This window comes from Drosophila yakuba, chromosome 2L (assembly GCF_016746365.2).
Source record: "Drosophila yakuba strain Tai18E2 chromosome 2L, Prin_Dyak_Tai18E2_2.1, whole genome shotgun sequence".
In the NCBI taxonomy this organism is placed as follows: Eukaryota; Metazoa; Arthropoda; class Insecta; order Diptera; family Drosophilidae; genus Drosophila; species Drosophila yakuba.
The window spans coordinates 11728344-11756063 of record NC_052527.2 but is presented as its reverse complement, the minus strand read 5'-3'; the positions used below and the strand labels follow the sequence as shown (position 1 = coordinate 11756063).

Here is a 27720-nt window from a genome sequence, read left to right as displayed (position 1 = left end):
ATATGAGTATTGGAAGTCATTATTTTCAATTCAATTTAAGGATGTATGTGTCTTACATTTGTATTAGACCATCCTCAACAATGTGCTCGAATAATTTATTAGATCTCACCTGTAATTCGATTGAAGGTATTTTCATAATTTCTCATCCTTTCAACGCACTTTACGCCAACAAAGAAGCTCCTTAGCCAGTGTCCTTAATCACAGATGTTCGGTTCGAGTTGCTTAACCCTAAGTTGGCCGCCCCCCGTCTGCCATTGTGTACACACGTTGGCCAAAACGCGTAGCCTTAATTAAGCTGGAAACGGGGATTTAATAGCCAAATGACCCGCCCAGTGGGCCCAAGGACGAGCACGGGACACGAGCTGCGACTGTTTCCCTGGTGGTCATTGCAAGGATCTGCCTTACGCATAAGCTGGACAAGTAAGCCCAGGACTGCTGGTCAGGTGTGAGTTCAATGTCAATTGGCTGGTTGGCTGGTGGGCTGGTGGTTCGTTTTGGTCAATTCGGCTGTTGTTATCTTTGTTGTTGCCGTCCTTGTGTCGACGGCACATGACATGTCGAAAATTCCAACAAATTAGGCGTCGCATCTGTGGTTGCCCACGGATCGATATGAGACCAATTTGATCGATATGAAGTTTCCTTGAGCTTTGAACTTCTTCTAGTGTCCTTGACAGGCCTATGATACCTACACCCTCGCCCAGTGTCAACTTCAAAAAACCCCCAACGAATCCAATAGAATTTTAATTGAACACATTTTGGAAACTTTGACAGCTGTCCCCACATTGCGTCTAGTCCTCCCCCAAAAATGAGGTATCATTGAACTGCAACTGAAAGTAAACTAAATAAATAACGCCAATTAATAGTGTGAAATATTAATTGAAAGCCCGCCCACTGCACAACACACAGTCCAGTGTTCCAATTCCCACCTATTGTATAAAGAATCCAACCCTATGTTACCACTCCCCCTGCCCCACTGGATTTATCAATTTTGGGGCTCTTGTCACTGTGAGTCGCCATGACTGCGCACTTTCTCCGCCATCGGAGTTATGAAAGTGATTTACAATGAACACATACCTTCTGGCAGACTCATGGGTGAACACACTTTCAAAAAGCACCAAAGGACATTTTTGTAGTGCTAGCTTTATCGTATCTGCCAATTATGTATGGTACTTTATTTAAATAATTATATAGATTTTATACCTGATTTTTAATTATATGGAAAGTATAATATTTTTCTTTTATTTTAACTATAATAGTTGATATTAGAAATTACAATTTTTAATATGGCTTAATATGCTCACAATAATATCCTGCAAGTACACATTTCCCATGGTAAAACCTATCTTGCAATGTACACCAGCTTTTAATTTTTTTTGATCCTTCTTCTTAAGTATTTGTTTAAATGCACAAGTCACTAAGCTAAATTTGAAATCTGCAAAGTTGGTTTATATTAGCTGTAACTATTTTTTTGAACCACGTTACCTGGTACGTTGCCTCTTGCCCTGGACAGCTGCAAGTCAGAGGATTTATTTACACCTATGAAAACCGAAGGCTCACCGCCAACAACAAACAGCACAGACGACAGGACACCAGCACGCCAGCACGGAAAGCAAAACAAAAACCGGGAAAATGTTTTAAAAACCGTGTCATGTACGAGAGAGCCCACACATGTGTGTGAGAGATGTATGAGAAACGCACCGCTGGTTCCAGGACACAGGACACAGGACATAGGACACTTTGTTTGGAGCGCATAAACAAATGGCGGCCCATGAATGACACGGACATGTGAGGTGGATTTCAGATGGTGGGCACTGAGGTGTTCTAAGGTCGTGCGTGAAGCTTCCAATGGGGCAGGACAAGGAAATCCCGACCACCCACGCTAAACTGGAACTGCATTGGGGGTACGAAACGGCTGGAACCGCTGCTCATAAAGTATTCATTAATTGGAATAGTGACCAGGGGAACCGGGCTCGTAGAGCTAAAAACCGAGTCAGTTGTCAATTCTGAAACTCAGTTTCGTTTCGGACGTTCGTTGAGTTGTACGTGCTCGGTTTGTTCAACTGTTGAACCGTTGGCACCGTGGAGCACTCGGATATCGAAAATCGGAATCCAAGTCGGCTGAGTAGTTCGCGGCTAATGCAGGAATCAAAACACCAAAACCGGCAACGTCATGTAGTTCGCTGTGGTGCGTGTTGCCGACGATAAAGCGCGAGAACAAGTATCCCAGAGATACCAAATAATAAATCTACACATATTTATAATATACATCGGCCAAATACCACACACGGTAGTCATGGACAGACGCAGTTACAGAGTGCAAAACATTTGTGGAATCCTACCAATTTCCATCGAGAACTGCGCCTGAATTGCACGCTTCATCTAATTTTTATTTTTAACGAGATAATCATTTTAAAGTGGAAAGTGAGTGGGCTCGAGTGTGTGGGTGTGTGCGGTAGGGAAAACACTATTGCGAAAATTCAGCTATACTGGCCACCGAATGGATAATGGGTATTTGTTTAGACACAGGTGAGTAATGCCACATGCATGAGATTTGTAATCAAAGATTAGCATTGCCTCTCCACGGCCAAAGATAACAAAAAGGACCCTAATGAGTCGCGCAGGCGAACACGACAGGTGAAACGCAGTATAGAAACTTTATGGGTTTTTCTAACCACGAGTTTTCAATGTCAATCGGTTTAGGAATAGAAAAGCTTCTAGATGAACACTGAATGAACACTTATGAACTATTTTGCAGCATACTTTGGGGGTACAGTCTATACTCTCTTTGTACCTATCTTTGAGTTACGCATGTGTACAGTAAACATAAATTTAATATATTTTAAAGTAATGTGAAAACAGAAATTTATTTGAACTACAAAACTTAAAGAGGCACTCTACATTTTTGATCCCCATGGCAGCAGTTTAGTTTTTTCTTTTTAGTCCCGGTGACATATTCAATTGACCACAATTCAAAGGACAGGTACAATTGAAATTACTGCAATCACTTTGCTTGAAATTTATTGAAAGAAAAAACAATTACCTGTGACAAAACGTTGCTTTTATATGTATACACATAGCGTTATATCAAAATCGAGACCTTGCACAACGCTATAATTTGTATCGGAACTTGGACTCTCTGGCCTCCATGGCTGCCAGGTCCTTGGACATGTTCGTTGACCACCGAAGCTAGTACACATAAATCCTGAAACTGGCGTCACTCACAAAAACAAAAAGGAAGCACGATACAACAGGGAAATCCCCGAGACGAAAAGGGATAGCAACAATAACAAAACATGTCAATTAAATAAAACTGCAGGAAAATCAATAAAAATGTCACAAGACTGAACTGGTTCCGCGGGTGGGAAAACGTGAAAATTCTATGGGGAAATTAAGAGTGGAATGAGCTCCGTATTGAATGCTATGGAATCGCGGTGCCGCAGCTGATTTTCCATGAATGAATTCAGCGGTGACGCCATTCTATACTAAACACGGTTGCCATACAATTAAATAATTGTTAAACATGTTTTAATGATGGGCTTTGCGATTTGTTTCGCTCCCTGGCTCCCTTCCACCCATCAGGTGCGTGTGTTTTCTGTCACTAATTTCCTACTCCTGGCAAATTGCTTCCGGCCTCGCTGAAGGCTGGCTAATGGCTAATGCCAACTTGGCACGTTATGGCTGCCCTTGCCTTGTTCCGGTCCCCGGCTTCCTTTCGCTAACTTGCCAACACATCCGGTTTCCGGTTGGAAAATTTCTGCGCTTTTGCCGAAGTCAACTGTTGCTTCTACTTGGGACCCAAAACATTTTCGGAGTCTATTATATAGCATATGTAATAATATTCCGTGCATTTTGAAACATTGTCTTTTAAAGAAAAGGGTTAGCATTGGAATTATTAAATAATGAGTTTAAGTTATCTTTTCCTATCTATGAATGATACAACCAAAGAGTTGCCGTTAAGGAATGCATTCAATTTTGCCTTTCGCTAGTCGTTGATTTTGTATTTTTGTAATAAAATACTGTGTTATTTGTATTCATTTAAAATAATTAAATTTGCTAGATGCCAGCGCGGCACAAGATACCGGCGAACCAGGCAACGATTGGAATCTTACACGGAATCGAAATGCCCAAAATGCTGGCGATTTGGAGGCCGCTGCGGCGGCAGGACGATTGGGTTCTACCAATGTCGGCGCTATCGATATGCAAAATGCTGGAAAAATCAAATTCGATCCGCCCAAAGTGCCAGTGATATTTGTTTTAGGCGGCCCCGGTAGTGGCAAGGTCACCCATTGCGATACCTTCATGCAGGAGCGACGCGGCGTAACGCACATCAATATGATGGATCTCCTCCAGCAATATGCAATGGGCAATGGTAAGTACGAGTATATACGAGTATTTTGGGCTTTAAGGCCAGAAGGTATACAAAAGTACGTTTTAAAGGAGAGACAGACCTAAGTGCACTCTGCTTTATAGATATAGTGCTGCATACTTTTAGACACCTTAGCTCGTTGGCAAGTCTATAACATTTTCTTTCCACAGACATGCAAGACTTCTCGCAACTGTCGTCGAAAACAGTCACCGAGGTGCTGATGTTGGAAATGAAAATGGCTCCAGCTGCCAAAGCATACCTGATATCGGGATATCCACGCTCCATGCGCGACGTAGTCGAGTATTCTGAAAAGGTAATTTTCCACGCTAGCGACCATTTTTCGCTGTCTTCCCCACCAGCTCACCAGGTCACCCAATTATTATTATGAAGCCATTTTGGTTGCCGCACACTTTATTTGCCCAGTAAATTGCTGCTGAACTATTTCAACTAATTAACTGGCAAATGGGTCGCCGACAGTGTGTTTATTTGGCCATAATTCCCATGGATTTACACTGTCTTCAATATACGAGTATATTATATATGAAAGTGCTAATTGGACAGACTTGGTGCAAACGGCACTTGGGGAGTTTCAAACACCTGGCGTTAACTATGGTATACAGACCTATCATTGCATAAGTAGGACATAACAATTTGGAGCCACAAATAAAAAATTAATCTTCCTTGATCGACTGTTTTTATACCTTATTTTCAGATTCAAGTCGTGAATGGCGTGATTCTAATATCCTGGCGTCAATCGGTTCTACAGAAGCAAATCGATTATGGGGCCAAATTAGGTCATGTAGTACTCTCCTTAGCCAAAATGGAATTAGAAAATTTCTTTAAAAATGTGATGCCAGTCGCCGATTATTTTGATCAGAGCGACATGTTGCTGGCCGTAAGTATGTCCATATTGTAATAATTCTAAAGTATGAGAAGTTTAAAAAACCAATTACAATTGCTAGTGCTCCTAAATTAATAATAAAATATATTTAAATTATGTTTTATTTTTTTCAGGTAAATGGCGAACGTGCGCCCACAGAGGTATACAAAGACTTTCGCACCGCTGTCCTCGATATACTGAGCACCCTCGAGAACCAAGAGGCCGTGATGAATGGAGTTACAGGTATGGGCAGAGGGATACATGATATACCCGGCAGTATAGTTAGCGTAGACACGGCACCAAGTCAAGCCCAACAAGGGACTCAAATTGCAGAAGACATCGCGACCAATGCCTCTGAAACTGCGGGAACGGTTTTGGCCAGAGATTTGGCGATCGAACGGATTGATGGTGGGCCAAATGGAGCCGTGACAGCCCTGAAAACGGGCACCACCAGTGCGGATGATGACAGCGGTGTTGTGGTCACCCAGCAGCCAAAGTTGCGTCTGGCTGCTGGACCAGGTGAGCCGGGATCGGATCTGCCACCTATTATCTGGGTGATCGGCGGTCCGGGCAGCAACAAGGCCACACTTTGCCTCAAGGCAGTGGGACTAAATCCTGGCTGGGCTCACATCAGGTATGTGGCATTAGATGTGTTCACTAAAAAATGTTGCTTAAACTAATATTATTTTTTAGTGTCGGTCGTCTTTTGCGCAACATCACGGACTCTGCACCACGTGCCAATACGGAGAGCTTCGCCGTCAAGGAAGCCTTGGCAGCTGGGGATATGGCCCCAGAGAAGTCGCTGAATCAGCTCCTGGAAACCAATCTGCGCCAGTTGCGAGATAGAACTGGAATTATCGTAGATGGCTATCCCAGAAACCTGCAGCAAGTCAAGTACTTTGAGAACAAGGTAATTTATAAATCCTTAGGTTTAAGTTACTATACTTTACCCTTGATAATTTGCTATTGTTCTAAAAATTTTTATACTTTTTCCTCCTTTTGTATTGGTCAGTACAAGCAACTACCGCCTATAATCCTGCTGGATTGCTCCAAACTTCAGTTAGGCAGAGGACGTATAGATGACACGGTTTCCTCCTTTCGCCGCCGCTTGGAGCTCTTTCGTGAGCAAACTCTGCCTATGCTTAAGATTCTGGATACCAGTAATCGTTTGCAGATTGTAAGTAAACGAAAAATCAGAAAACATAAATAAGCTATAACATAATATATGAATATATTGACAGGTCGATGGAGACACGGATAGTCCATCTGTGCAGCGCGAGTTCGAGCGTCTCATCCGGAATCACATCCAGCGTTTGTTGAACAAAACCGAGGACATAGACGACTCAGCCAACCTCGGTAATCAGATGATGCGGAACGAGCAAACGGATGCCATTCTCCACGACCTGGAAACCAATGTGCCAGGTGCCGTGCCCACGATCAGTCACCACGTCAGCATGATGAACGGCCATCTGAAGAGTCGCGGAAGCGCCTTGGGGAGTGGGAAACCCCACGGCCAGATGATGAACGGACACGTTCCCGGCAGACCCGGAACCGGAACCGGACCCGTGGGCCAACCCGTACCCGTCGATTTCCGGCACATGCTCGAGGAGGCCGAGCGATATCCGGTCGACTCGTATATGTAGATGTAGATGTAGACTCAAAGGAATCCGCAGCGCAGACGGATATCTAAGTTTTATAGTTTTCTAACAATCTAGACTAAGCGTACTGTTAATGCTGGCTTGTTGAGTTATCGAGTGTGGTGCGGGGACCAATGCGTAAGTTAGTTCGCCTAGATTAAGAGTTAGAAGAATTCAATTCAATACATTATTTCACTGGACGAATACCGACTTTGCCTTAGGGATAGCCGTTAGAATGTACGATTTCAATAAAATCTAAAGAGAGTCGAAAGTTGCTCACGAAATTAATAGTTATAATTTTTATTTTTATTGTGGTACACCAGTAATTTTCGTCAGGAAATGGTCGGAAGACCACTCGATTACCACATGCATTCCATGAACTAACCGAGTTTCTTTCCGAGTTTGGCCTTTTCCGATTGCGTTGTTGCATAATATATTGAGCATCTTGATTAACAACTTTGATATCAAAAGAGTTAATTTCGTCAAAAGGACTTTCTATCCTTTCTAACATAACATTTTATTAAGAAATTTATAGGTACTTTTTTGACGATTGAGACCAAAGAATGTTTGATGTTAAGTACTTATTTATCAACTAATATCAAAAGTTTGGTTCGTTAAGGAACCTTTAAATATACTAGGAAAAAATAATAGATACGATTGGAACTCTGATGAGGCTAAATACGACGAATAAAAGGAAAACAGGGGAAAAACTAACGTAAAGGTTTGAACTTTATTTTGTGCTTAAGAGTTTTTGTTGAGGTCAATGAAACAAACACAATATAGTTTCGAAAGCTTATCATCAATGCAAGTGGAGTCATTTTTGTAGGAGTTCGTCCTGCTGATTTTCTCTACATCTACTTCGGCATATTTGGTGGAATTATGGTAGACCACTGTGGCTTGGAAGTCAGCACTATTCTGTTTCACTTTGAACTTAATACGATAAACAGCAGTTTCCATTTCTTTCATTTTTTGGTGCCAATCTATGTTCAGACCCGTTTTCAACTCAGTCTTATGGATATAGCTTAATGTCAGATTGGTGCAAAGGCTTGTTAGGTTCTTTTGAACAAAATACTCGTTTATTCTATCGATCACACTGTGGGCAATTGGAGTGGTCCAACTCAGTCCCGTGATTGTCCTGTAGGGTTCGCAGGTGCAATAGTGCTCCTCAATGCCCGCCTCCGAACAGGTACGACCTTCCGGCAGGGGATAGAACAGCGACTGGCAGGTGGGGCAGTCGAAGGACTTGGGTAGCTTTTGACCATCTGGGGTACCTCCAATCTCTATGATATGTTTGAGTGTATTGTGGAGGTCGAAGTTGGAACTAAGCCTGTGCTGATTTAGTTCCAGTGCACTCACATAAGATGGATATGTCTCACGGAACCAGGGGGGCAGATATATAAACATCATGGGCAGCCGCTCTTCAAGATAGCCCTCCTTCAGAGTAGTCAACTTGCCAAATCTTGTTCCATGGTCGGCGAAAAATATCATTATCGTTTCCTTGAGAGCTCCATCCTGATGCATATCGAGCAGATCTCCCAGAATCTTTTCCTGCATGGACGACGGCAGAAATGGATCGTCGTGACTGAAGTGAGTTGACCAGAACATTCCCCAAATGGGTCGATCGTGCACAAAACGCTGCGTGAACTGCTGGGCATAGTCGTAGATATAACGATTCGCTATTCTGCGTCCCAGACAGTATCGTATGATGTTATTTCCCGGCAATCGGTACACATCCATTTCGGACTCCAGTGCCTTAAGCAATGGGCGAAAGTAGTAGTCTACAGGCTTTTTGGAGAATCCGGGCTTATTGAAGGTGAAATGATTAAATGTACTTTCGTCTTCCGCGTATCCTGTCAAATAACTGGCATTCTCGAAATACTTCCATATCATTGGCATTTTGTCTAAGCAGCCTTCATCATCAGTATCGCACACATTTACTTTGGCCGTACCGGCCGAATATCCACTGAGAATAGCGAGTATATTGGGAAATGAGTTGTCGGCCACCTGAATGGAATAAAACGTGGAATTTTTTTATGTATTACTCTATTTTTGGCCCACAGCTTATTTTTAGGTGGTGATAACGTTTTCAATACTTAACCAACATGTCCAATATCCAAGTTTTCCATTGCTAAATAATTATTTATTTTAGCAACAAGTACTAACAAGAACTCAAAGATATTTACTCTCGACGGCGTTCTTACCCCATGCCGGTCGCACAAATGTTCAATATTTAACGATGTGAACAGTTGTAGCCGTGGTTGATATAAAAGTTTTAGCGATATAAGCATGAATTTAAATAATGAGAATTGGTTGCCGACAAATACTACTTATTAGACCAGTTATTAGTTAAAATAGAAATATATAAATTTTTTTAATGTGATTCTAATCTATCCAGCTTACTTCAAAATGAAATCTATTCAATGACTTCATTTTATAATAATTATTGCCAACAACTTAAATCAAGCATTCGCAGTAAAGAGTATAACTTGTATTCATGTAACTTATATTCCTACCTTATTGTATCCTTGCATCTCATACCATCCTGGGCCCTGGAGAAAGTTGAAAACTTTGGGCATAGTTCGGCGTAAGTTTATCCGGGAAAGAGAGTCAATACCATACATTATCACACTGGGCTTCCGAGCTGCCCTGGGTTTTATGTAGTCCTTGGGCAACGGCCATTGCTGGATGAAGGTGAAGGCGTCCTTCTGGAGGACGACTATCGGATCCTCAGCAGTCTGGCACTCGACGATTATTCCCTCCACGTGGACTGGCACCTCGTAACCACTCGTGAAATACTTTTTGCCCTTAAGACTGCGAAATATATGATGACGATGAAATATATGGGTAATGATTTTCAAGTGAAATAGGGGATCTCCCACTTGTCTTACTTGTCGTAAGTATCTACACAATTTCCATATTGTATTTCGCGGTAAAAGCAATTGTATTCCGTGTCTGTGAAATTAAGCAATTTTTGGGCGACTTCGTCGTCGATGTGCAGAACATGCCGTTTGCTAATTTTATTGTATTTGGTTGATATGAGATCGGTCTCACTCGAGCAGGTGATTAGTGTTTGGGGTTTGTAAACTTCCATAGCTTCGTCGTTGAAAGGATCAACGAAGGGAATATGGCACTTGGATGTTTTCACATAGTATTTCTGCGGTTCAGACTTCTTTGAAACTCGCGTGGTAGGCGGATAAACCTTATTACCTTTATTCGAAGACGTATTTAATAGATATAATAGACAAAGAGCGATGGTCAAAAAGCTGCACAAGGCAATGATCTTGTACAGCGAATGGGTGTAACAAATTCGAAACTCCATGGTGTTCCTTCGACCACATACACGACACTACTAAGAATAATTCTAAAGAGAAAGCCCCTAAATAAGCCCCTAAATAAAAATCGTTATGATTTGCTATGAAAAAATAACGCACGCGTGCTCGCAAATATGGTCTCGAGGCCACACTCAAGCTTCTTTACACATCGGCTGACAAAAATTGAATTTTCGGTAAACACTTTGAAAGTTATTAAAGTTTAGAGTGTTTTTAGAGTTCGATATGCTCTAGTTGTAACGTTCGAGCGAACACGCGATTTTAGATTTACCGACCTGTCAACGCTAGTCATTATTTTACAACTTAAAATAACTTGCGCATTAAATTTAAAAATGGAAAATTTACCATATTATATTTATCTATTTTTATACAGGTTACTTGCAGAGGGCATTCTAGATTCGTTGAAAACTATGTAACATACACAATCTTGATCAGGATCAATAGCCGTGTCGATCTGACCCTGTCCGTCAATCCGTCCGTCCGTCTGTCCATCTGTCCGTATGAGAGTCAAGATCTCAGGGACTACAGTTTTTTCATTAATGTCGCCACTGCCAGTCTACCGCCCATAAACCGCCCAAAACTGCACTTTTGAAAAATGTTTTGTTATTTTATTCTATTTATTAGTCTTTTAATTTTCTATTGATTTTCCACGACCAAAAATCACCAAAAAATATTATTGTTGAAATGTTCCCTTCGAACTTCCGCTAGCTGAGTAACGGATATCAGATAGTGGTTAAACTCGAAAGAAGCATTATCTCTTGTTACAAATTATATTGCTTAAGCCAGTTAAAATTCGAAAATATTTGTTCAATTTAAATGGAATATATAACTGTTTTGCATATATATATTGAGGTCTTTGATTACTGGATAGTTAATATGGTTTCATTGTTTCTTATGTTTGATAGGCATATGCAGTACAACTTTTTAACACTGTCGTCTAAACATTCCGCATCCGTCCTGTATCTATTTATTCGGCTAATTAGCTCCACATTGATCTGGAGTTCTTCAGTTCTTCTATCGTAGAGAACGGTGGCAAAGAACTGTGCTAAATTCTGATGAACCTGGAATTTGGTGTGATAATTGCGCAATCCCTTGCCCTGACTTACGTGTTCATCGTTCTCTAGCATTCTTACTTCAGTGACGTTGACTACCCTCAGGGTGAGATTGCTACACAGGCTCTGAAGGTTATGATATTGGAGGTATTGGTTAATGCGATCGACCACCAGTTCGGCCATGCGCCAAGTCCCGCGGTCCTCCTGGACTTCCTCGTAGTTGTGGCAGGTACAGTAAGCCTCCGGTATGCCCGCCTCCGAGCAGCTTCGGGTTTCTGGCAACGGGTAGAAGAGCGATTGGCACTGGGGACAGTCGTAGGACCACTTGGTATGCTCCACCAATCCTTCAATGTTTATGATGTGTTTCAAGGTATTGTACACGTCAAAGTTGGAACTCAACCGGTTCTGATTCTGGGCCAGAGCCTCCACATAGTGGGGATATTTTATTCGGAACCAGGGCGGCAAGTAAATGAACATCATGGGTTGTCTCCCCTCCAGAAACGATTCCTTCGTGGCCATTAGGGGACCATACCGAGATCCGTGATCCGAGAAGAATATCATAATTGTATGCTCGAAAGATCCATCCTTCTCGAAATTAAGCAAGTCGCCTAAGACCTTGTGTTGCATGGCCGAGAGCATTGTAAAGTCATCGTGACTGAAGTGAGTTGACCAAAACATGCCCCAGATGGGACGTTTGGCCACGAATCGTTGCATAAACTGGCGGCAGTAGTCAAAGATGTAGCTATTTACAAGACGGCGACCCAGGCAATATTTCATTTTACAGCTTGGACAATACAGGTTAAATGTTTCTTTTTCCAGGGCATCCAAAAGGGGACGAAAGTAGTAATCTGTGGGCTTTCTGAAAAAACCTGGTTTTAAATAATTAAAAGTATTGATATTTAGTGAATCCTCGGCGTAGGCTGTTAAATAGCCTTCTCTTTGCATTTCCTTCCAAATGAAGGGTATTTTATCTAAACATCCTGGTTGACTTGCATCGCATATCTGATTTACAGCCGAATGTGGGGAATATCCTGTTAGAACGGCAAATATGTTGGGAAACGAATTATCAGCTACCTGCAATAAAACTCACGTCTTAAAATAACAGTGCTTTGATTGGGTTTTATAAGCGATACACCACTTAGGGAATAACTTTTTCTGAGTTCCTTACCTTATTGTAGCCCATCATTTCGTACCATCCTGGAGACTTTAGGAACTCGAAAACCATAGGCATCAAGCGCCGAAGATTGGTTCTTGAGACGGTATCTATGCCGTACATTATTACACTAGCCTTTCGATCTCTTTCCGAATTCGGAGGAGATTTCTGATGCTGAACGAACGTAAAAGCGTCCTCTTGCAGGATACGCTTCTCGTCCGCTGACCTACACTCCACCAACATTCCTTCGACATTCAGGGGTACTACGTAGTCGTGAGTGAATTTAGTTCTGTTCCCCATCCTACTCATCATAAAACGATAAAACTTGTAAAACCTCAACTTCACTTTAAACATTCACATTACCTATCGTAGTGATCCGCCGATTGTCCGTAGATAATATTTTGGTAAAAGCAAGCAAAGTCATTACTGTTCGACTGCGACAGCTTGTGAAGCACTTCCTTATTGACATGCAGGACATAGTGATTTAAAATGGAATCAAAGTTTACTGTAATCAGATCACTTTGATTGGAGCAGGGTGTAAAGTTTTTTTGCGTGTAAAGATTTGTGAATTCGGTATTGAAGGGTTCCACGTACGGCATTTGGCACTTTGAGCTATTTACGTAGAAACGTTTTTTACTTTCCATGTTTTTTATTGTCAACTCATCATACACTCCGAAAGACGTTATATTCCACATTATTAATAGGAATAAAATAAATACGCATAAAATAAATTGTTTAGATGACACCGAAGAATACGTTTTAATTTTAAACATCGTCCTAAATCACCAGAAAAAAATTCCACAACTAACAGGGTTGCAATGTAAAAAATGAGTTTATTATATATTTCAATAAGAAATGCACCGATTGGGCAGAGCTATGCCTAACAACTGACTTCGAGCTCCTCCCGGAGATTACAATCGATAAACAAGGTCAATAGAGTGAAAACGAATAAATAGAGATGAATATTTATTGACGATGATATTAAATGTTTACTTTTTATTATTAGTGTAAGTGTGGCAATAGCTTTGTTCAACACAACTTCAATTCTGATGTAATGAATATAGCATTAGTTTGTTTTATCGAACTTCAAGCTTATGTTTACTTTATTGTAGCACGGAGCTTAGAAAGTAACAGAATAGATAGGCATGGGCTGCGACCTCTTGACGAGGCTAAATACCACAAATAAAGGAAACCAGGTGAAAAACTAACATAAAGGTTTTACAACATATTTGTATCTTTATTTTGTACTTAAGAGACTTTTTTGAGGTTAATAAAACAAATACAATATAGTTTTGCAATCTTATCATCAATGCAAGTGGAGTCATTTTTGTAGGGGCCCGTTCTGCTGATTTTCTCCACATCTACTTCGGCATATTTGGTAGAATTATGGTAGACCACTGTGGCTTGGAAGTCAGCACTATTCTGTTTCACTTTGAACTTAGTACGATAAACAGCAGTTTCCATTTCTTTCATTTGGTGCCAATCGATGTTCAGACCCGTTTTTAACTCAGTCTTATGGATATAGTTTAACGTCAGATTGCTGCAAAGGCTTGTTAGGTTCTTTTGAACAAAATACTCGTTTATTCTATCGATCACACTATGGGCAATTGGAGTGGACCAACTCAGTCCCGTGATTGTCCTGTAGGGTCCACAGGTGCACCAGTGCTCCTCAATGCCTGCCTCCGAACAGGTACGACTCTCCGGCAGGGGATAGAATAGCGACTGGCAGGTGGGGCAGTCGAAGGACTTGGGTAGCTTTTGACCATCTGGGGTACCTCCAATCTCTATGATATGTTTCAGTGTATTGTGGAGGTCAAAGTTGGAACTAAGCCTGTGCTGATTTAGCTCCAGTGCCCTCACATAAGATGGATATGTCTCACGGAACCAGGGGGGCAGATATATAAACATCATGGGCAACCGCTCCTCCAGATAGCCCTCCTTCAGAGAAGCCAACTTGCTAAATCTTGCACCATGGTCGGCGAAAAATATCATTATCATTTCCTTGAAAGCTCCATCCTCATGCATATCGAGCAGATCTCCCAGAATCTTTTCCTGCATAGACGACGGCAGAAATGGATCGTCGTGACTAAAGTGAGTTGACCAGAACATTCCCCAAATGGGTCGATCGTGCACAAAACGCTGCGTGAACTGCTGGGCATAGTCGTAGATATAACGATTCGCTATCCTGCGTCCCAGACAGTATCGCATTAAGTCATTTCCCGGCAATCGGTACTCATCCATTTCGGACTCAAGTGCCATAAGCAATGGGCGAAAGTAGTAGTCCATTGGCTTTTTGGAGAATCCCGGCTTTTTGAAGTTGAAATGATTAAATTTACTCTCGTCCTCCGCGTATCCTGTCAAATAACTGGCATTCTTAAAATACTTCCATATCAGTGGCATTTTGTCTAAGCAGCCTTCATCATCAGTATCGCACACATTTTTTTTTGCCGTACTGGGCGAATATCCACTGAGAATAGCGAGTATATTGGGAAATGAGTTGTCGGCCACCTGAATGGAATAAAACGTGGAATTTGTTATATGTATTTCTCAATTTTTGCCCCACAGCTAATTTTAAGGTGGTGATAACGTTTTCAATATTTAACCAACACATCCAATATCCAAGCTTTCCACAGCTAAATAATTATTTATTTTAGCAATGAGTACTAACAAAAACTAAGATATTTACTCTCGACGGGGTTGTTACCCCATGTCGGTCGCACAAATGTTCACTATTAAACGATGTGAACAGTTGTACGCGTGGTCGATATTTAAGTTTTAGCGATACATACTATTTACATACTTTATAGATACAGCACTTGAATATTGAGAATTGGTCATTACAAGAAAGACCAAGAAGCTTTGGCTTCCGAAAAATAATACTCATTAGATCAGTTATAAAATATAAATATATGTATTTTCATAATGTGAATCTAATCAATCTAGATTACTTAGAAAATAAATCTATTCATGACTTCATTTTATATTAATTATTACCGAAAACTTAAATCAAGCATTCTCAGGTCAGAGTTTAGATGAATAACTTGTATTCATGTAACTCATATTCCTACCTTATTGTATCCTTGCATCTCGTACCATCCTGGGCCCTGGAGAAAGTTGAAAACTTTGGGCATAGTTCGGCGTAAGTTTATCCGAGAAAGAGAGTCAATTCCATACATTATCACACTGGGCTTCCGAGCTGCCCTGGGCTTAATGAGGTCCTTGGGCAACGGCCGATGTTGAATGAAGGTGAAGGCGTCCTTCTGGAGGACGACTATCGGATCCTCAGCAGTCTGGCACTCGACGATTATTCCCTCCACGTGGACTGGCACCTCGTAACCACTCGTGAAATACTTTTTGTCCTTAAGACTGCGAAATATATGATGATGATTGAGTACTGATTTTCAAGTAAAAAAGGGACTCCCACTTGTCTTACTTGTCGTAAGTATCTGCATGACTTCCATATTTGATTTCGCGGTAAAAGCAATTATAATCCGTGTCTGTGAAATTAAGCAATTTTTGGGCGACTTCATCGGCGATGTGCAGAACATGCCTTTTGATAACTTTATTGTATTTTGTTGATATAAGATCGGTCTCATTCGAGCAGGTGACTAGTGTTTCCGGTTTGTATAACTCCATAGCTTCGTCGTTGAAAGGATCAACGAAGGGAATGTGGCACTTGGATGTTTTCACATAGTATTTCTGCGGTTCAGTCTTCTTCGAAACTCGAGAAACTCGCGTGGTAGGCGGATATAACTTATTATATGTATTCGAAGACGAATTCAATGGATATATAAGAAAAAGCGCGATGGTCAAAAAGCAGCACAAGGCAAGGATCTTGTACAGCGAATGTGTGTAACAAATTCGAAATTCCATGGTGTTTCTTCGACCACATACACGACACTACTAAGACAAATTCTGAAGAGAACGCCCCTAATAAGAATAACCATAGTTTCGTTATCATTTTCTATAAATAAATGACGTAAGCGTGCTCGAAAATATGGTCTCGAGGCCACACTCAAGCTTCTTTACACATCGGCTGTCAATTGTCAAATGGCACGAGCAGTAATATCTTTGGGAAAGGTCAGGTTCGGTTTCCTCTTTTCCCGTTTGGGTAATCAGAAGATGCGAGCAAAGGGATGCCATTCTTTACGACCTGGAAACAAATGTGCCAGGTGCAGTGCCCACGATCAGTCACCACGTGAGTACGATGATCGGGTGTCGAATAATTATTAATAATGGATCACTGGATAAGATTTTAATGATCTTTCGACGAATTACCTCAGGTTGTGCTTTCCATTTGATTTCAAATTTAAATATATGTTATTCTCTAACATTACTCCAAATCCAAGTTGAAAAATATCTCATGCAATTAATATATCATATTTCTAATTTATCCACTACGTGAAATAATAGCTTAAAGTTAAATACTGAAATTTGGACAGTGTACAGAATTTGCAAATTGCTCTTGACAACATTGTGGCCTATTCTTCTCAAAATTTTAAGATTATGGCATCTTTTGCCTGCTAGCCTCTCGCTGATTGTTTTCTTTATTAACGAGCATTCGGAACCAGAATCAAAGAAAAAAGGAAACCGCTTACCAAATTATATTGCCATCCCGTTCGGCTGAATTACCACACACATGTTCACTCTCCTCTCGATGCTTATATTCGCTGTTGCTGGTTCCTTCTTACACACTGCAATATGTGCTACGGTAACGCATTGGAAACACGTTAATGTTGATCTGCCGCTGCTATGGACTGGTCTGGTCTCGTTTCTTTCTACTGTTCTTCTCTTTCGGTACTCTTTTGCCCTGTTTCTGAGTTTATAATGCATTTTGTTCTTCTTCCTTTAGAGGCCTTGCTCAATTCCAGCGAGTTGGAATCAATTTGCGATGATGTATGTGCCAGAACCAGTAATATTGCAATTTTATTATGTGTCATCGCCTTGCCGAAAGCGATTTGCTTAGTATCATCACCAATTGTGCACCTTCTTGGGGCTGTTCGCTGTTTTTCACTTTCTTTCTTATTTTGCCTTCACAGCGCAGCGAGGCGCAATGTTACTTCTTTTAAATAATTCTACTGTTCTGGTCGAAGGGCCAACTATAACTGCCTTTCTATATTTTACCTCTGGTTCTTAATGTTACATTGCGCCACGCTCAGCAAGGTCCTCGCTCTTCATTTCTATCTCGCTCTTTTTCAAAAGCTCTCATGGAAATACTCTCTTCCATTCAGTTTGTTCTTCCTTTATCATTGATCTCCCTCCCACAAGCGGTCGTCAAGTTCACGATTGAACATTACTTCCCGCATCTCAGCAGTTTCCAATACTGGGAAAAAGTAATAGATTGGCACGGACGACATGGGCTGCGGCCTCTTGACGAGGCTAAATACAACGAATAATGGAAACCAGGTGAAAAACTAACAAAAAGGTTTAAACTTTATTTTGTGCTTAGGAGTTTTCGTTGAGGTCAATGAAACAAATACAATATAGTTTCGAAAGCTTATTATCAATGCAAGTAGAGTCATTTTTGTAAGAGTTCGTTCTGCTGATTTTCTCCACATCTACTTCGGCATATTTGGTGGAATTATGGTAGACCACTGTGGCTTGGAAGTCAGCACTATTCTGATTCACTTTGAACTTTGTACGATAAACAGCAGTTTCCATTTCCTTTTCTTCTTGATGCCAATCGATGTTCAGGCCCGTTTTCAACTCAGTCTTATGGATATAGTTTAGTGTCAGATTGCTGCAAAGGCTTGTTAGGTTCTTTTGAACGAAGTACTCGTTCATTCGATCGATCACACTGTGGGCAATTGAAGTGGTCCAACTCAGTCCCGTAATAGTCTTGTAGGGTTCGCAGGTGCAATAGTGCTCCTCAATGCCTGCCTCCGAACAGGTACGACTCTCCGGCAGGGGATAGAATAGCGACTGGCAGGTGGGGCAGTCGAAGGACTTGGGTAGCTTTTGACCATCTGGGGTACCTCCAATCTCTATGATATGTTTGAGTGTATTGTGGAGGTCGAAGTTGGAACTAAGCCTGTGCTGATTTAGCTCCAGTGCCCTCACATAAGATGGATATGTCTCACGGAACCAGGGGGGCAGATATATAAACATCATGGGCAGCCGCTCTTCAAGATAGCCCTCCTTCAGAGTAGTCAACTTGCCAAATCTTGTTCCATGGTCGGCGAAAAATATCATTATCATTTCCTTGAAAGCTCCATCCTCTTGCATATCGAGCAGATCTCCCAGAATCTTTTCCTGCATGGCCGACGGCAGAAATGGATCGTCGTGACTAAAGTGATTTGACCAGAACATTCCCCAAATGGGTCGATCGTGCACAAAACGCTGTGTGAACTGCAGGGCATAGTCGTAGATATAACGATTCGCTATCCTGCGTCCCAGACAGTATCGCATGAAGTCATATTCCGGCAATCGGTACTCATCCATTTCGGACTCCAGTGCCTTAAGCAACGGGCGAAAGTAGTAGTCCACCGGCTTCTTAGAGAATCCGGGCTTCCTATAGGTGAAATGATTCAAGTTACTCTCGTCCTCCGCGTATCCTGTCAAGTAACTGGCATTCTTGAAATACTTCCATATCATTGGCATTTTGTCTAAGCAGCCTTCATCATCAGTATCGCACACGTTTTCTTTGGCCGTACCGGCCGAATATCCACTGAGAATAGCGAGTATATTGGGAAATGAGTTGTCGGCCACCTGAATGGAATAAAATGTCAAATTTATTTTTAGGTAGTAACCAAGATGTCATATATCCAAGATTTCTACAGCTAAATAATTATTTATTTAAGAAACAAGTTCCAAGAAATACTCAAAGATATTTACTCTTGACGGGGCTGTTACGCCATGCCGGTCGCACAGATCTTCACTATTAAACTATGTGAACAGTTGTACACGTGGTTAGTGATATATACTATGTATTTACTATATAAAATATATATATATTTTTTCATAATGTGAATCTAATCAATCTAGATTACTTAAAAAATAAATCTATTCATGACTTCATTTTATATTAATTATTACCAAAAACTTAAATCAAGCACTCGCAGTTCAGAGTTTAGATGTATAACTTGTATTCATGTAACTCATATTCCTACCTTATTGTATCCTTGCATCTCGTACCATCCTGGGCCCTGGAGAAAGTTGAAAACTTTGGGCATAGTTCGGCGTAAGTTTATCCGGGAAAGAGAGTCAATACCGTACATTATCACACTGGGCTTCCGAGCTGCCCTGGGTTTGATGTGGTCCTTGGGCAACGGCCATTGCTGGATGAAGGTGAAGGCGTCCTTCTGGAGGACGACTATCGGATCCTCAGCAGTCTGGCACTCGACGATAATTCCCTCCACGTGAACTGGCACCTCGTAACCACTCGTGAAATACTTTTTGCCCTTAAGACTACGAAATATATGATGACGATGAAATATATGGGTAATGATTATACCCGTTACTCGTAGAGTAAAAGGGTATACTAGATTCGTTGAAAAGTATGTAACAGGCAGAAGGAAGCGTTTCCGACCATATAAAGTATATATATTCTTAATCAGGATCAATAGCCGAGTCGATCTGGCCATGTCCGTCCGTCCGTCTGTCCGTCCGTATGAACGTCGAGATCTCAGAAACTATAAAAGCTAGAAAGTTGAGATTCAGCATGCAGATTCCAGAGACGCCCACTATAACGCCCACAAACCGCAAAAACCCACGCCCACACTTTTGGAAAATGTTTTGATATTTTTTCATTTTTGTATTAGTCTTGTAAATTTCTATCGGTGTGCCAAAAATGTATTTGCCACGCCCACAAACCGCCCAGAGCTACGACGCCCACAGTTTTGAAAAATGTTGTGATATTTTTTCATTTCTCTATTTGTTTTGCCCATTTCTATCGGTATCCCACAAACCGCCCAAAGCTGCCACGCCCACACTTTTGAAATATGTTTTAATATTTTTTCATTTTTGTATTAGTCTTGTAAATTTCTATCGATTTGCCAAAAAACTTTTTGCCACGCCCACTCTAACGCCCACAAACCGCCAAAAACTGTCAGTTTTGAAATTTCTTCTTGATTTCTAGCTGAGTAACGGGTATCAGATAGTCGGGGAACTCGACTATAGCGTTCTCTCTTATTTTCAAGTGAAATAGGGGTCTCCCACTTGTCTTACTTGTCATAAGTATCTACACGACTTCCATATTGGATTTCGCGGTAAAAGCAATTATAATCCGTGTCTGTGAAATTAAGCAATTTTTGGGCGACTTCATCGGCGATGTGCAGAACATGCCTTTTGATAACTTTATTGTATTTTGTTGATATGAGATCGGTCTCATTCGAGCAGGTGACTAGTGTTTCCGGTTTGTATAACTCCATAGCTTCGTCGTTGAAAGGATCAACGAAGGGAATGTGGCACTTGGATGTTTTCACATAGTATTTCTGCGGTTCAGTCTTCTTCGAAACTCGAGAAACTCGCGTGGTAGGCGGATATAACTTATTATATGTATTCGAAGACGATTTCAATGGATATATTAGAAAAAACACGATAGTCAAAATGCAGCACAAGACAATGATCTTGTACAGCGAATGTGTGTAAATAATTTGCAACTCCATGGTGTTCCTTCGACCACATACACGACGCTACTAAGACAAATTTTGGAGAGAACACCCCTTAATAAGAATAGCCATGGTTTCGTTATCATTTGCTATTAATAAACAAAGTACGCGCGCCCGAAAATATGGTTTCGAGGCCACACTCAAGCTTCTTTACACATCGGCTGTCAATTGTCAAGTGGCACAAGCAGTAATATCTTTGAGAAAGGTCAGGTTCGGTTTTCACCTTTCACCTTTGGATAATCGGAAGATGCGAAACGGGCAAAGGGATGCCAAAGGATGTCGAAAGTTGTGCGGAGGACTAATGCGTAAGTTAGTTCGCCTCAATTAAAAGTTAGAAGAATTAAATTCAATACTTTATTTCATTGGACGAGTACTGACTCAGAAGAGTCGTAGAGTGCGTTTGGGATAGCCGTTAGAATGTACGATTTCAATAAAATCTCAAGAGATTCAAAAAGTTGCCCACGAAATTAACACTTATAATTTTTATTTATTTAATCAATTGCTATTTTGTGGTACACCAGAAATTTCCCCCAGAATGAGAAGTGAGCATGGTTTGGAAGACCGTTTGAATACCTTATGCACTCGCATAAACTGCAAACATTCTAGGAACTTATCATCCAGACCGACCCATTAAAACTTGCATTCTCTTTCTACCTCTAATCGGATTTTCCAAATATTCTTTGGGTTTCTTCACGGGTTGATAATTCTCCAAAAGGACTTTAACCTAACCTACCTGTTAGATAATGGCAGAAGTGCTTGATGGCATTAAACACCGTTAATGGTTCAAGTTCATATGAGTGATATTTAGATTCTGTAATTGCTGGAATACTCGACTACCCTGCGTTTATTTTATACCTTGTGCAATAGTTGCAAAAAAGTTGAATGCCATACTTCGTTCAATTCCTAACAAAATTCCCTATCAACCTGGCTCAAAAAATTAAAATTTAAATTTTTTATCCAATTTTTTTTACAAACATTTTTTTTTTTTTTTTTTTTTTTTATAAAAAAAATAGTTGTCCAAAAGTGGAATGCCATACCTCGTTGAGTTCGTAACAAAATTCCCAATCCACCTGAGCTCAAAAAATGAAAATGTAATTTTTTGCCGTATTTGATAATGGTAAAATGTGAAAACTGCTGGGAAAATACATAGTTCTACTGTTCTCTTTGGAGGGCCAACTCGAACTGCCTTTCTATATTTTACCTCTTTTTCTCAATGTTACATTGCGACACGCTCAGCAAGGTCTTCGATCTTCATTTCTACCTCGCTCTTTTTCAGAAGCTCTCATGGGAAAACTCTTTTCCAATCAGTTTGTTCTTCCTTTATCATTGATCTTCCTTTATTTTCATACTTGTCTACGCTGAAAAACTTACTTCTGATGTTTAAATCTGGTTATACAAAATAATTCTCGAAATCAAATTCAACATTAAATTTTATAAACATTTTTTTAGTAAATACTTTTCTGACGAATAGAATTGGCACGATTGTCGAGGCTAAATACAACGAATAATAGAAACCAGGGAAAAACTAACATAAAGGTTTTACAACTTAGTTAAAACTTAATTTCGTACTTAAGAGACTTTTTTGAGATCACTGAAACAAATACAATATAGTTTTGCAAGCTTATCATCAATGCATGTGGAGTCATCTTTATAGGAGTTCGTTCTGCTGATTTTTTCCACATCTACTTCGGCATATTGGGTGGAATTATGATAAACCACTGTGGCTTGGAATTCAGCATTATTCTGATTCACTATGAACTTAATACGATAAACTGCAGTTTCCATTTTCTTCATTTCTTGGTGCCAATCGATGCCCAGACCCGTTTTCAATTCAGCCGTATCGATATAGTTTAAGGTCAGATTGCTGCAAAGACTTGTTAGGTTCTTTTGAACGAAATACTCGTTCATTCGATCGATCACACTGTGGGCAATTGGAGTGGTCCAACTCAGTCCCGTGATAGTCCTGTAGGGTTCGCAGGTGCACCAGTGATCCTCAATGCCCGCCTCCGAACAGGTACGACCTTCCGGCAGGGGATAGAACAGCGACTGGCAGGTGGGGCAGTCGAAGGACTTGGGTAGCTTTTGACCATCTGGGGTACCTCCAATCTCTATGATATGTTTGAGTGTATTGTGGAGGTCGAAGTTGGAACTAAGCCTGTGCTGATTTAGCTCCAGTGCCCTCACATAAGATGGATATGTCTCACGGAACCAGGGGGGCAGATATATAAACATCATGGGCAACCGCTCTTCAAGATAGCCTTCCTTTAGATAAGTCAACTTGCCCCATCTTACACCATGGTCGGCGAAAAATATCATTATCATTTCCTTGAAAGCTCCATCCTCTTGCATATCGAGCAGATCTCCCAGAATCTTTTCCTGCATGGCCGACGGCAGAAATGGATCGTCGTGACTGAAGTGATTTGACCAGAACATTCCCCAAATGGGTCGATCGTGGACAAAACGCTGAGTGAACTGCAGGGCATAGTCGTAGATATAACGATTCGCTATCCTGCGTCCCAGACAGTATCGCATTAAGTCATATTCCGGCAATCGGTACTCATCCATTTCGGACTCCAGTGCCTTAAGCAACGGGCGAAAGTAGTAGTCCATCGGCTTCTTGGAGAAGCCGGGCTTCATGTAGCTAAAATGATTCAAGTCACTCGAGTCCTCCGCATATCCTGTCAAGTAACTGGCATTCTTAAAATACTTCCATATCATTGGCATTTTGTCAAAGCAGCCTTCATCATCAGTATCGCACACATTTTCTTTGGCCGTACCGGCCGAATATCCACTGAGAATAGCGAGTATATTGGGAAATGAGTTGTCGGCCACCTGAAAGAAAAACGTTGTAATTATTTATGAGAAAATTATTTATGTTGTTAATTATATAAAGTGTGGAATTTTGTTATGGAATAATGTATTGTCTCCCAGACAATGTATCCAAGAAACCTGTAGCAAGTCTAGTACTTTGAGAACAAGGTAATCTCTTCGGTGGCTAAATCTTAATTTATAAGTTATTTTACATTTGGAAATTTGCTAATGTTCTAATCATTTGTATACTTCTTTTCCCTTTTGTATTGCTCAGTACAAATAACTACCGCTGGAATCACATTCAGCGTTTGTTGAACAAAACCGAGAAAACGGATGCCAATCTCCACGACCCGGAATGTCCAATGTCCCAGGTGCCGTGCCTACGATCAGTCGCCTTGGGGAGTGGGAAACCCCACGGCCAGATGATGAACGGACACGTTCCGGGCAGACCCGGAACCGGACCCGTGGGCCAACCCGTACCCAACGATTTCCGGTACATGCTCACTGGACGAGTACCGATTTTGCCTAAGAGTGAGTAAGGCATAGCCGTTAGGATGTACGATTTCGATAAAATTTCAAGAATACCGCTCATGCACTCGCATAAACTCCAAACATTCCATGAACTTATCATCCTATTATCATTTTCCTTTTACGTTTCCTCTCCTTCGGATAGTCCAAATCTTTTTTGGGTTTCCTCACTTTGTTGATAATTCTCCAAAAGCACTTTATTTTCAACATTTGTACTTTCCTAGAATAAAGATTGGGGCACGCTGAATTCTATCCAAGTTTCCTGTTCCAATTGCGTTGTTGGATAAGATTTTGCGCATCTTGACTAACAACTTTGATATCAACAAAGTCAATTTATATATCACTTCATTATCCTCAAATGTCGGTTGTCCCTTAAACTTTCTTTATGTTAAGCGCATAACAATACCGATCGACATTCAGAACTAACGTAAAGGTTAAACTTGGCTTAAACTTTATTTTGTACTTAAGAGTCTTCTTTGAGGTCACTGAAACAAATACAATACAGTTTTGCAAGCTTATCATCAATGCATGTGGAGTCATCTTTATAGGAGTTCGTTCTGCTGATTTTCTCCACATCTACTTCAGCATATTGGGTGGAATTATGATAAACTACTGTGGCTTGGAAGTCAGCACTATTCTGATTCACTTTGAACTTTGTACGATAAACAGCAGTTTCCATTTCCTTTACTTCTTGATGCCAATCGATGTTCGGACCCGTTTTCAACTCAGTCTTATGGATATAGTCTAACGTCAGATTGCTGCAAAGACTTGTTAGGTTCTTTTGAACGAAATACTCGTTCATTCGATCGATCACACTGTGGGCAATTGGAGTGGTCCAACTCAGTCCCGTAATAGTCTTGTAGGGTTCGCAGGTGCAATAGTGCTCCTCAATGCCCGCCTCCGAACAGGTACGACTCTCCGGCAGGGGATAGAATAGCGACTGGCAGGTGGGGCAGTCGAAGGACTTGGGTAGCTTTTGACCATCTGGGGTACCTCCAATCTCTATGATATGTTTGAGTGTATTGTGGAGGTCGAAGTTGGAACTAAGCCTTTGCTGATTTAGCTCCAGTGCCCTCACATAAGATGGATATGTCTCACGGAACCAGGGGGGCAAATATATAAACATCATGGGCAGCCGCTCCTCCAGGTAGCCCTCCTTCAGAGTAGTCAACTTGCCGAATCTTGTTCCATGGTCTGCGAAAAATATCATTATCATTTCTTCCAAAGCTCCATCCTTATGCATATCGAGCAGATCTCCCAGAATCTTTTCCTGCATGGCCGACGGCAGAAATGGATCGTCGTGACTGAAGTGATTTGACCAGAACATTCCCCAAATGGGTCGATCGTGGACAAAACGCTGAGTGAACTGCAGGGCATAGTCGTAGATATAACGATTCGCTATCCTGCGTCCCAGACAGTATCGCATGTAGTCATGTTCCGGCAATCGATACACATCCATTTCGGACTCCAGTGCCCTAAGCAATGGACGAAAGTAGTAGTCCATCGGTTTCTTGGAGAAGCCGGGCTTCAGGTAGCTAAAATGATTTGAGTCACTCTCGTCCTCCGCGTATCCTGTCAAATAACTGGCATTCTCGAAATACTTCCATATCATTGGCATTTTGTCTAAGCAGCCTTCATCATCAGTATCACACACATTTTTTTTTGCCGTACTGGCCGAATATCCACTGAGAATAGCGAGTATATTGGGAAATGAGTTGTCGGCCACCTGAATGGAATAAAACGTGGAATTTTGTTTATGTATTACTTTATTTTTAACCCACATCTTATTTTTAGGTGGTGATAACGATTCGATATTTAACCAACATGTCCAATATCCAAATTTTCCACAGCTAAATAATTATTTATTTTAGCAACAAGTACTAATAAGTACTCAAAGATATTTACTCTCGACGGGGCTGTTACCCCATGTCGGTGGAAAAATGGTTTAATATTTAACGATGTGAACAGTTGTACAGGTGGTTGATATTTAAGTAATGCGATATATACATACATGCACTTGAATAATGAGAATAGGTCGTCACACAAAAACACCAAGAAGCTTTGGCTCCCGACTAAGTTATAAAATGGAAATATGTACATTTTCTTGATGTGGTTATAATTAATCCAGCTTATTAAAAATGAGTTTAGTAACTTAATTTTATATTAATTATTATAATATAATTAATATAAAAATATAATAGTATGTCAGAGGCATGTAACTTATATTCTTACCTTATTGTATCCTTGCATCTCGTACCATCCTGGGCCCTGGAGAAAGTTGAAAACTTTGGGCATAGTTCGGCGTAAGTTTATCCGAGAAAGAGAGTCAATTCCATACATTATCACACTGGGCTTCCGAGCTGCCCTGGGTTTTATGAGGTCCTTGGGCAACGGCCGATGTTGGATGAAGGTGAAGGCGTCCTTCTGGAGGACGACTATCGGATCCTCAGCAGTCTGGCACTCGACGATTATTCCCTCCACGTGGACTGGCACCTCGTAACCACTCGTGAAATACTTTTTGCCCTTAAGACTGCGAAATATATGATGATGATGAAAGATATGGGTAATGATTTTCAAGTGAAATAGGAGTCTCCCACTTGTCTTACTTGTCGTAAGTATCTGCATGACTTCCATATTTGATTTCGCGGTAAAAGCAATTATAATCAGTATCTGTGAAATTAAGCAATTTTTGGGCGACTTCGTCGTCTATATACAGCACATGACGTTTGATAACTTTATTGTATTTGGTTGATATGAGATCGGTCTCATTCGAGCAGGTGATTAGTGTTTGCGGTTTGTATAACTCCATAGCTTCGTCGTTGAAAGGATCAACGAAGGGAATATGGCAGTTAGATGTTTTCACATAGTATTTCTGCGGTTCAGTCTTCTTCGAAACTCGAGAAAATCGCGTGGTAGGCGGATAAAACTTATTATTTGCATTCCAAGAGGAATTCAATGGATATATTAGAAAAAGCGCGATGGTCAAAAAGCAGCACAAGGCAAGGATCTTGTACAGCGAATGTGTGTAACAAATTCGCAGCTCCATGGTGTTCCTTCGACCACATACACGACGCCACTAAGACGAATTTTGAGGAGAACACCGCTAAATAAGAATACCCCTGGTGTCGTTATCATTTGCAATGAATATACGACGTACGCGTGCACGAAAATTTATTTTCGAGGCCACACTCAAGCTTCTGTGCACATCTGCTGTAGAAAATGGAATGTCAAATGGCACGAGCAGTGTTATCTTTAGGATAGGTCAGGTTCGGGTATTTGCGGCAAACACCACGTAGGATGTTCGATGAGTTCAATCAAATTATTTCTTAGACAGAGTGTTTTTTAAAATTATACA

The 27720-nt window shown here is 41.0% G+C and overlaps 6 protein-coding genes across 9 annotated transcripts; 1 reads left to right on the top strand and 5 right to left on the bottom strand.

Moving 5' to 3' along the window:
• The first annotated feature begins 2004 nt into the window (after nt 1-2004).
• Nucleotides 2005-7171, top strand: LOC6527814 (adenylate kinase isoenzyme 5). 2 transcript variants are annotated; one of them, XM_002088851.3, is made up of 9 exons: nt 2005-2526; nt 4058-4369; nt 4537-4679; nt 5079-5261; nt 5381-5489; nt 5580-5880; nt 5940-6156; nt 6259-6423; nt 6488-7171. In XM_002088851.3, the coding sequence occupies exons 1-9, from the start codon at nt 2505-2507 to the stop codon at nt 6887-6889; spliced, it is 1854 nt and encodes a 617-aa protein (XP_002088887.2). In that variant the 5' UTR covers nt 2005-2504; the 3' UTR covers nt 6890-7171. The 2 variants fall into 2 exon arrangements, with proteins under 2 accessions (XP_002088887.2, XP_015053003.1); XM_015197517.2 differs by having other exon boundaries at nt 2006-2526; nt 5381-5880.
• Nucleotides 7172-7577: 406 nt separating this feature from the next.
• LOC6527813 lies at nt 7578-10791 on the bottom strand. The gene is made up of 3 exons (XM_002088850.4): nt 9772-10791; nt 9397-9694; nt 7578-8887 (listed from the first exon to the last, which is right to left on the bottom strand). The coding sequence occupies exons 1-3, from the start codon at nt 10200-10202 to the stop codon at nt 7625-7627; spliced, it is 1992 nt and encodes a 663-aa protein (XP_002088886.1). The 5' UTR covers nt 10203-10791; the 3' UTR covers nt 7578-7624.
• Nucleotides 10792-10994: 203 nt separating this feature from the next.
• LOC6527812 lies at nt 10995-13306 on the bottom strand. The gene is made up of 3 exons (XM_002088849.4): nt 12781-13306; nt 12433-12718; nt 10995-12338 (listed from the first exon to the last, which is right to left on the bottom strand). The coding sequence occupies exons 1-3, from the start codon at nt 13188-13190 to the stop codon at nt 11073-11075; spliced, it is 1962 nt and encodes a 653-aa protein (XP_002088885.2). The 5' UTR covers nt 13191-13306; the 3' UTR covers nt 10995-11072.
• A 323-nt stretch (nt 13307-13629) lies between these two features.
• Nucleotides 13630-16420, bottom strand: LOC6527811. The gene is made up of 3 exons (XM_002088848.3): nt 15851-16420; nt 15486-15783; nt 13630-14925 (listed from the first exon to the last, which is right to left on the bottom strand). The coding sequence occupies exons 1-3, from the start codon at nt 16288-16290 to the stop codon at nt 13666-13668; spliced, it is 1998 nt and encodes a 665-aa protein (XP_002088884.1). The 5' UTR covers nt 16291-16420; the 3' UTR covers nt 13630-13665.
• Nucleotides 16421-17829: 1409 nt separating this feature from the next.
• On the bottom strand, nt 17830-21055 carry LOC6527810. The gene is made up of 3 exons (XM_002088847.3): nt 20584-21055; nt 19527-19824; nt 17830-19125 (listed from the first exon to the last, which is right to left on the bottom strand). Exons 1-3 carry the CDS (start codon nt 21021-21023, stop codon nt 17863-17865), a joined length of 2001 nt encoding a protein of 666 aa, XP_002088883.1. The 5' UTR covers nt 21024-21055; the 3' UTR covers nt 17830-17862.
• A 1279-nt stretch (nt 21056-22334) lies between these two features.
• Nucleotides 22335-27497, bottom strand: LOC6527809. Of its 3 annotated transcripts, none has more exons than XM_015198333.3 (3): nt 26972-27497; nt 26598-26895; nt 22335-23858 (listed from the first exon to the last, which is right to left on the bottom strand). In XM_015198333.3, exons 1-3 carry the CDS (start codon nt 27409-27411, stop codon nt 22596-22598), a joined length of 2001 nt encoding a protein of 666 aa, XP_015053819.1. In that variant the 5' UTR covers nt 27412-27497; the 3' UTR covers nt 22335-22595. The 3 variants fall into 3 exon arrangements, with proteins under 3 accessions (XP_015053819.1, XP_002088882.1, XP_039226334.1); XM_002088846.3 differs by lacking the exon at nt 22335-23858 and adding an exon at nt 24800-26091; XM_039370400.2 differs by lacking the exons at nt 22335-23858; nt 26598-26895; nt 26972-27497 and adding exons at nt 24800-26091; nt 26190-26505.
• Nucleotides 27498-27720: the final 223 nt, after the last annotated feature.

Excerpts from the sequence above, each read along its gene's own strand:
- LOC6527814 (XM_015197517.2), top strand. The coding sequence starts at position 2,505 with ATGGGTATTTGTTTAGACACAG. Across the intron at positions 2,527-4,057 it reads GGGTATTTGTTTAGACACAG|ATGCCAGCGCGGCACAAGAT; the intron begins GTGAGTAATGCC and ends TAAATTTGCTAG. Across the intron at positions 4,680-5,078 it reads TAGTCGAGTATTCTGAAAAG|ATTCAAGTCGTGAATGGCGT; the intron begins GTAATTTTCCAC and ends CCTTATTTTCAG.
- LOC6527813 (XM_002088850.4), bottom strand. The coding sequence starts at position 10,202 with ATGGAGTTTCGAATTTGTTACACCCATTCGCTGTACAAGATCATTGCC. Across the intron at positions 9,695-9,771 it reads TGTGTAGATACTTACGACAA|TCTTAAGGGCAAAAAGTATT; the intron begins GTAAGACAAGTG and ends TATATTTCGCAG. Across the intron at positions 8,888-9,396 it reads AGATGCAAGGATACAATAAG|GTGGCCGACAACTCATTTCC; the intron begins GTAGGAATATAA and ends TATTCCATTCAG.
- LOC6527812 (XM_002088849.4), bottom strand. The coding sequence starts at position 13,190 with ATGTTTAAAATTAAAACGTATTCTTCGGTGTCATCTAAACAATTTATT. Across the intron at positions 12,719-12,780 it reads TCGGCGGATCACTACGATAG|GATGGGGAACAGAACTAAAT; the intron begins GTAATGTGAATG and ends TATGATGAGTAG. Across the intron at positions 12,339-12,432 it reads AAATGATGGGCTACAATAAG|GTAGCTGATAATTCGTTTCC; the intron begins GTAAGGAACTCA and ends GTTTTATTGCAG.
- LOC6527811 (XM_002088848.3), bottom strand. The coding sequence starts at position 16,290 with ATGGAATTTCGAATTTGTTACACACATTCGCTGTACAAGATCCTTGCC. Across the intron at positions 15,784-15,850 it reads CATGCAGATACTTACGACAA|TCTTAAGGACAAAAAGTATT; the intron begins GTAAGACAAGTG and ends TATATTTCGCAG. Across the intron at positions 14,926-15,485 it reads AGATGCAAGGATACAATAAG|GTGGCCGACAACTCATTTCC; the intron begins GTAGGAATATGA and ends TATTCCATTCAG.
- LOC6527810 (XM_002088847.3), bottom strand. The coding sequence starts at position 21,023 with ATGGAGTTGCAAATTATTTACACACATTCGCTGTACAAGATCATTGTC. Across the intron at positions 19,825-20,583 it reads CGTGTAGATACTTATGACAA|TCTTAAGGGCAAAAAGTATT; the intron begins GTAAGACAAGTG and ends TATATTTCGTAG. Across the intron at positions 19,126-19,526 it reads AGATGCAAGGATACAATAAG|GTGGCCGACAACTCATTTCC; the intron begins GTAGGAATATGA and ends TATTCCATTCAG.
- LOC6527809 (XM_015198333.3), bottom strand. The coding sequence starts at position 27,411 with ATGGAGCTGCGAATTTGTTACACACATTCGCTGTACAAGATCCTTGCC. Across the intron at positions 26,896-26,971 it reads CATGCAGATACTTACGACAA|TCTTAAGGGCAAAAAGTATT; the intron begins GTAAGACAAGTG and ends TATATTTCGCAG. Across the intron at positions 23,859-26,597 it reads AGATGCAAGGATACAATAAG|GTGGCCGACAACTCATTTCC; the intron begins GTAAGAATATAA and ends TTTTTCTTTCAG.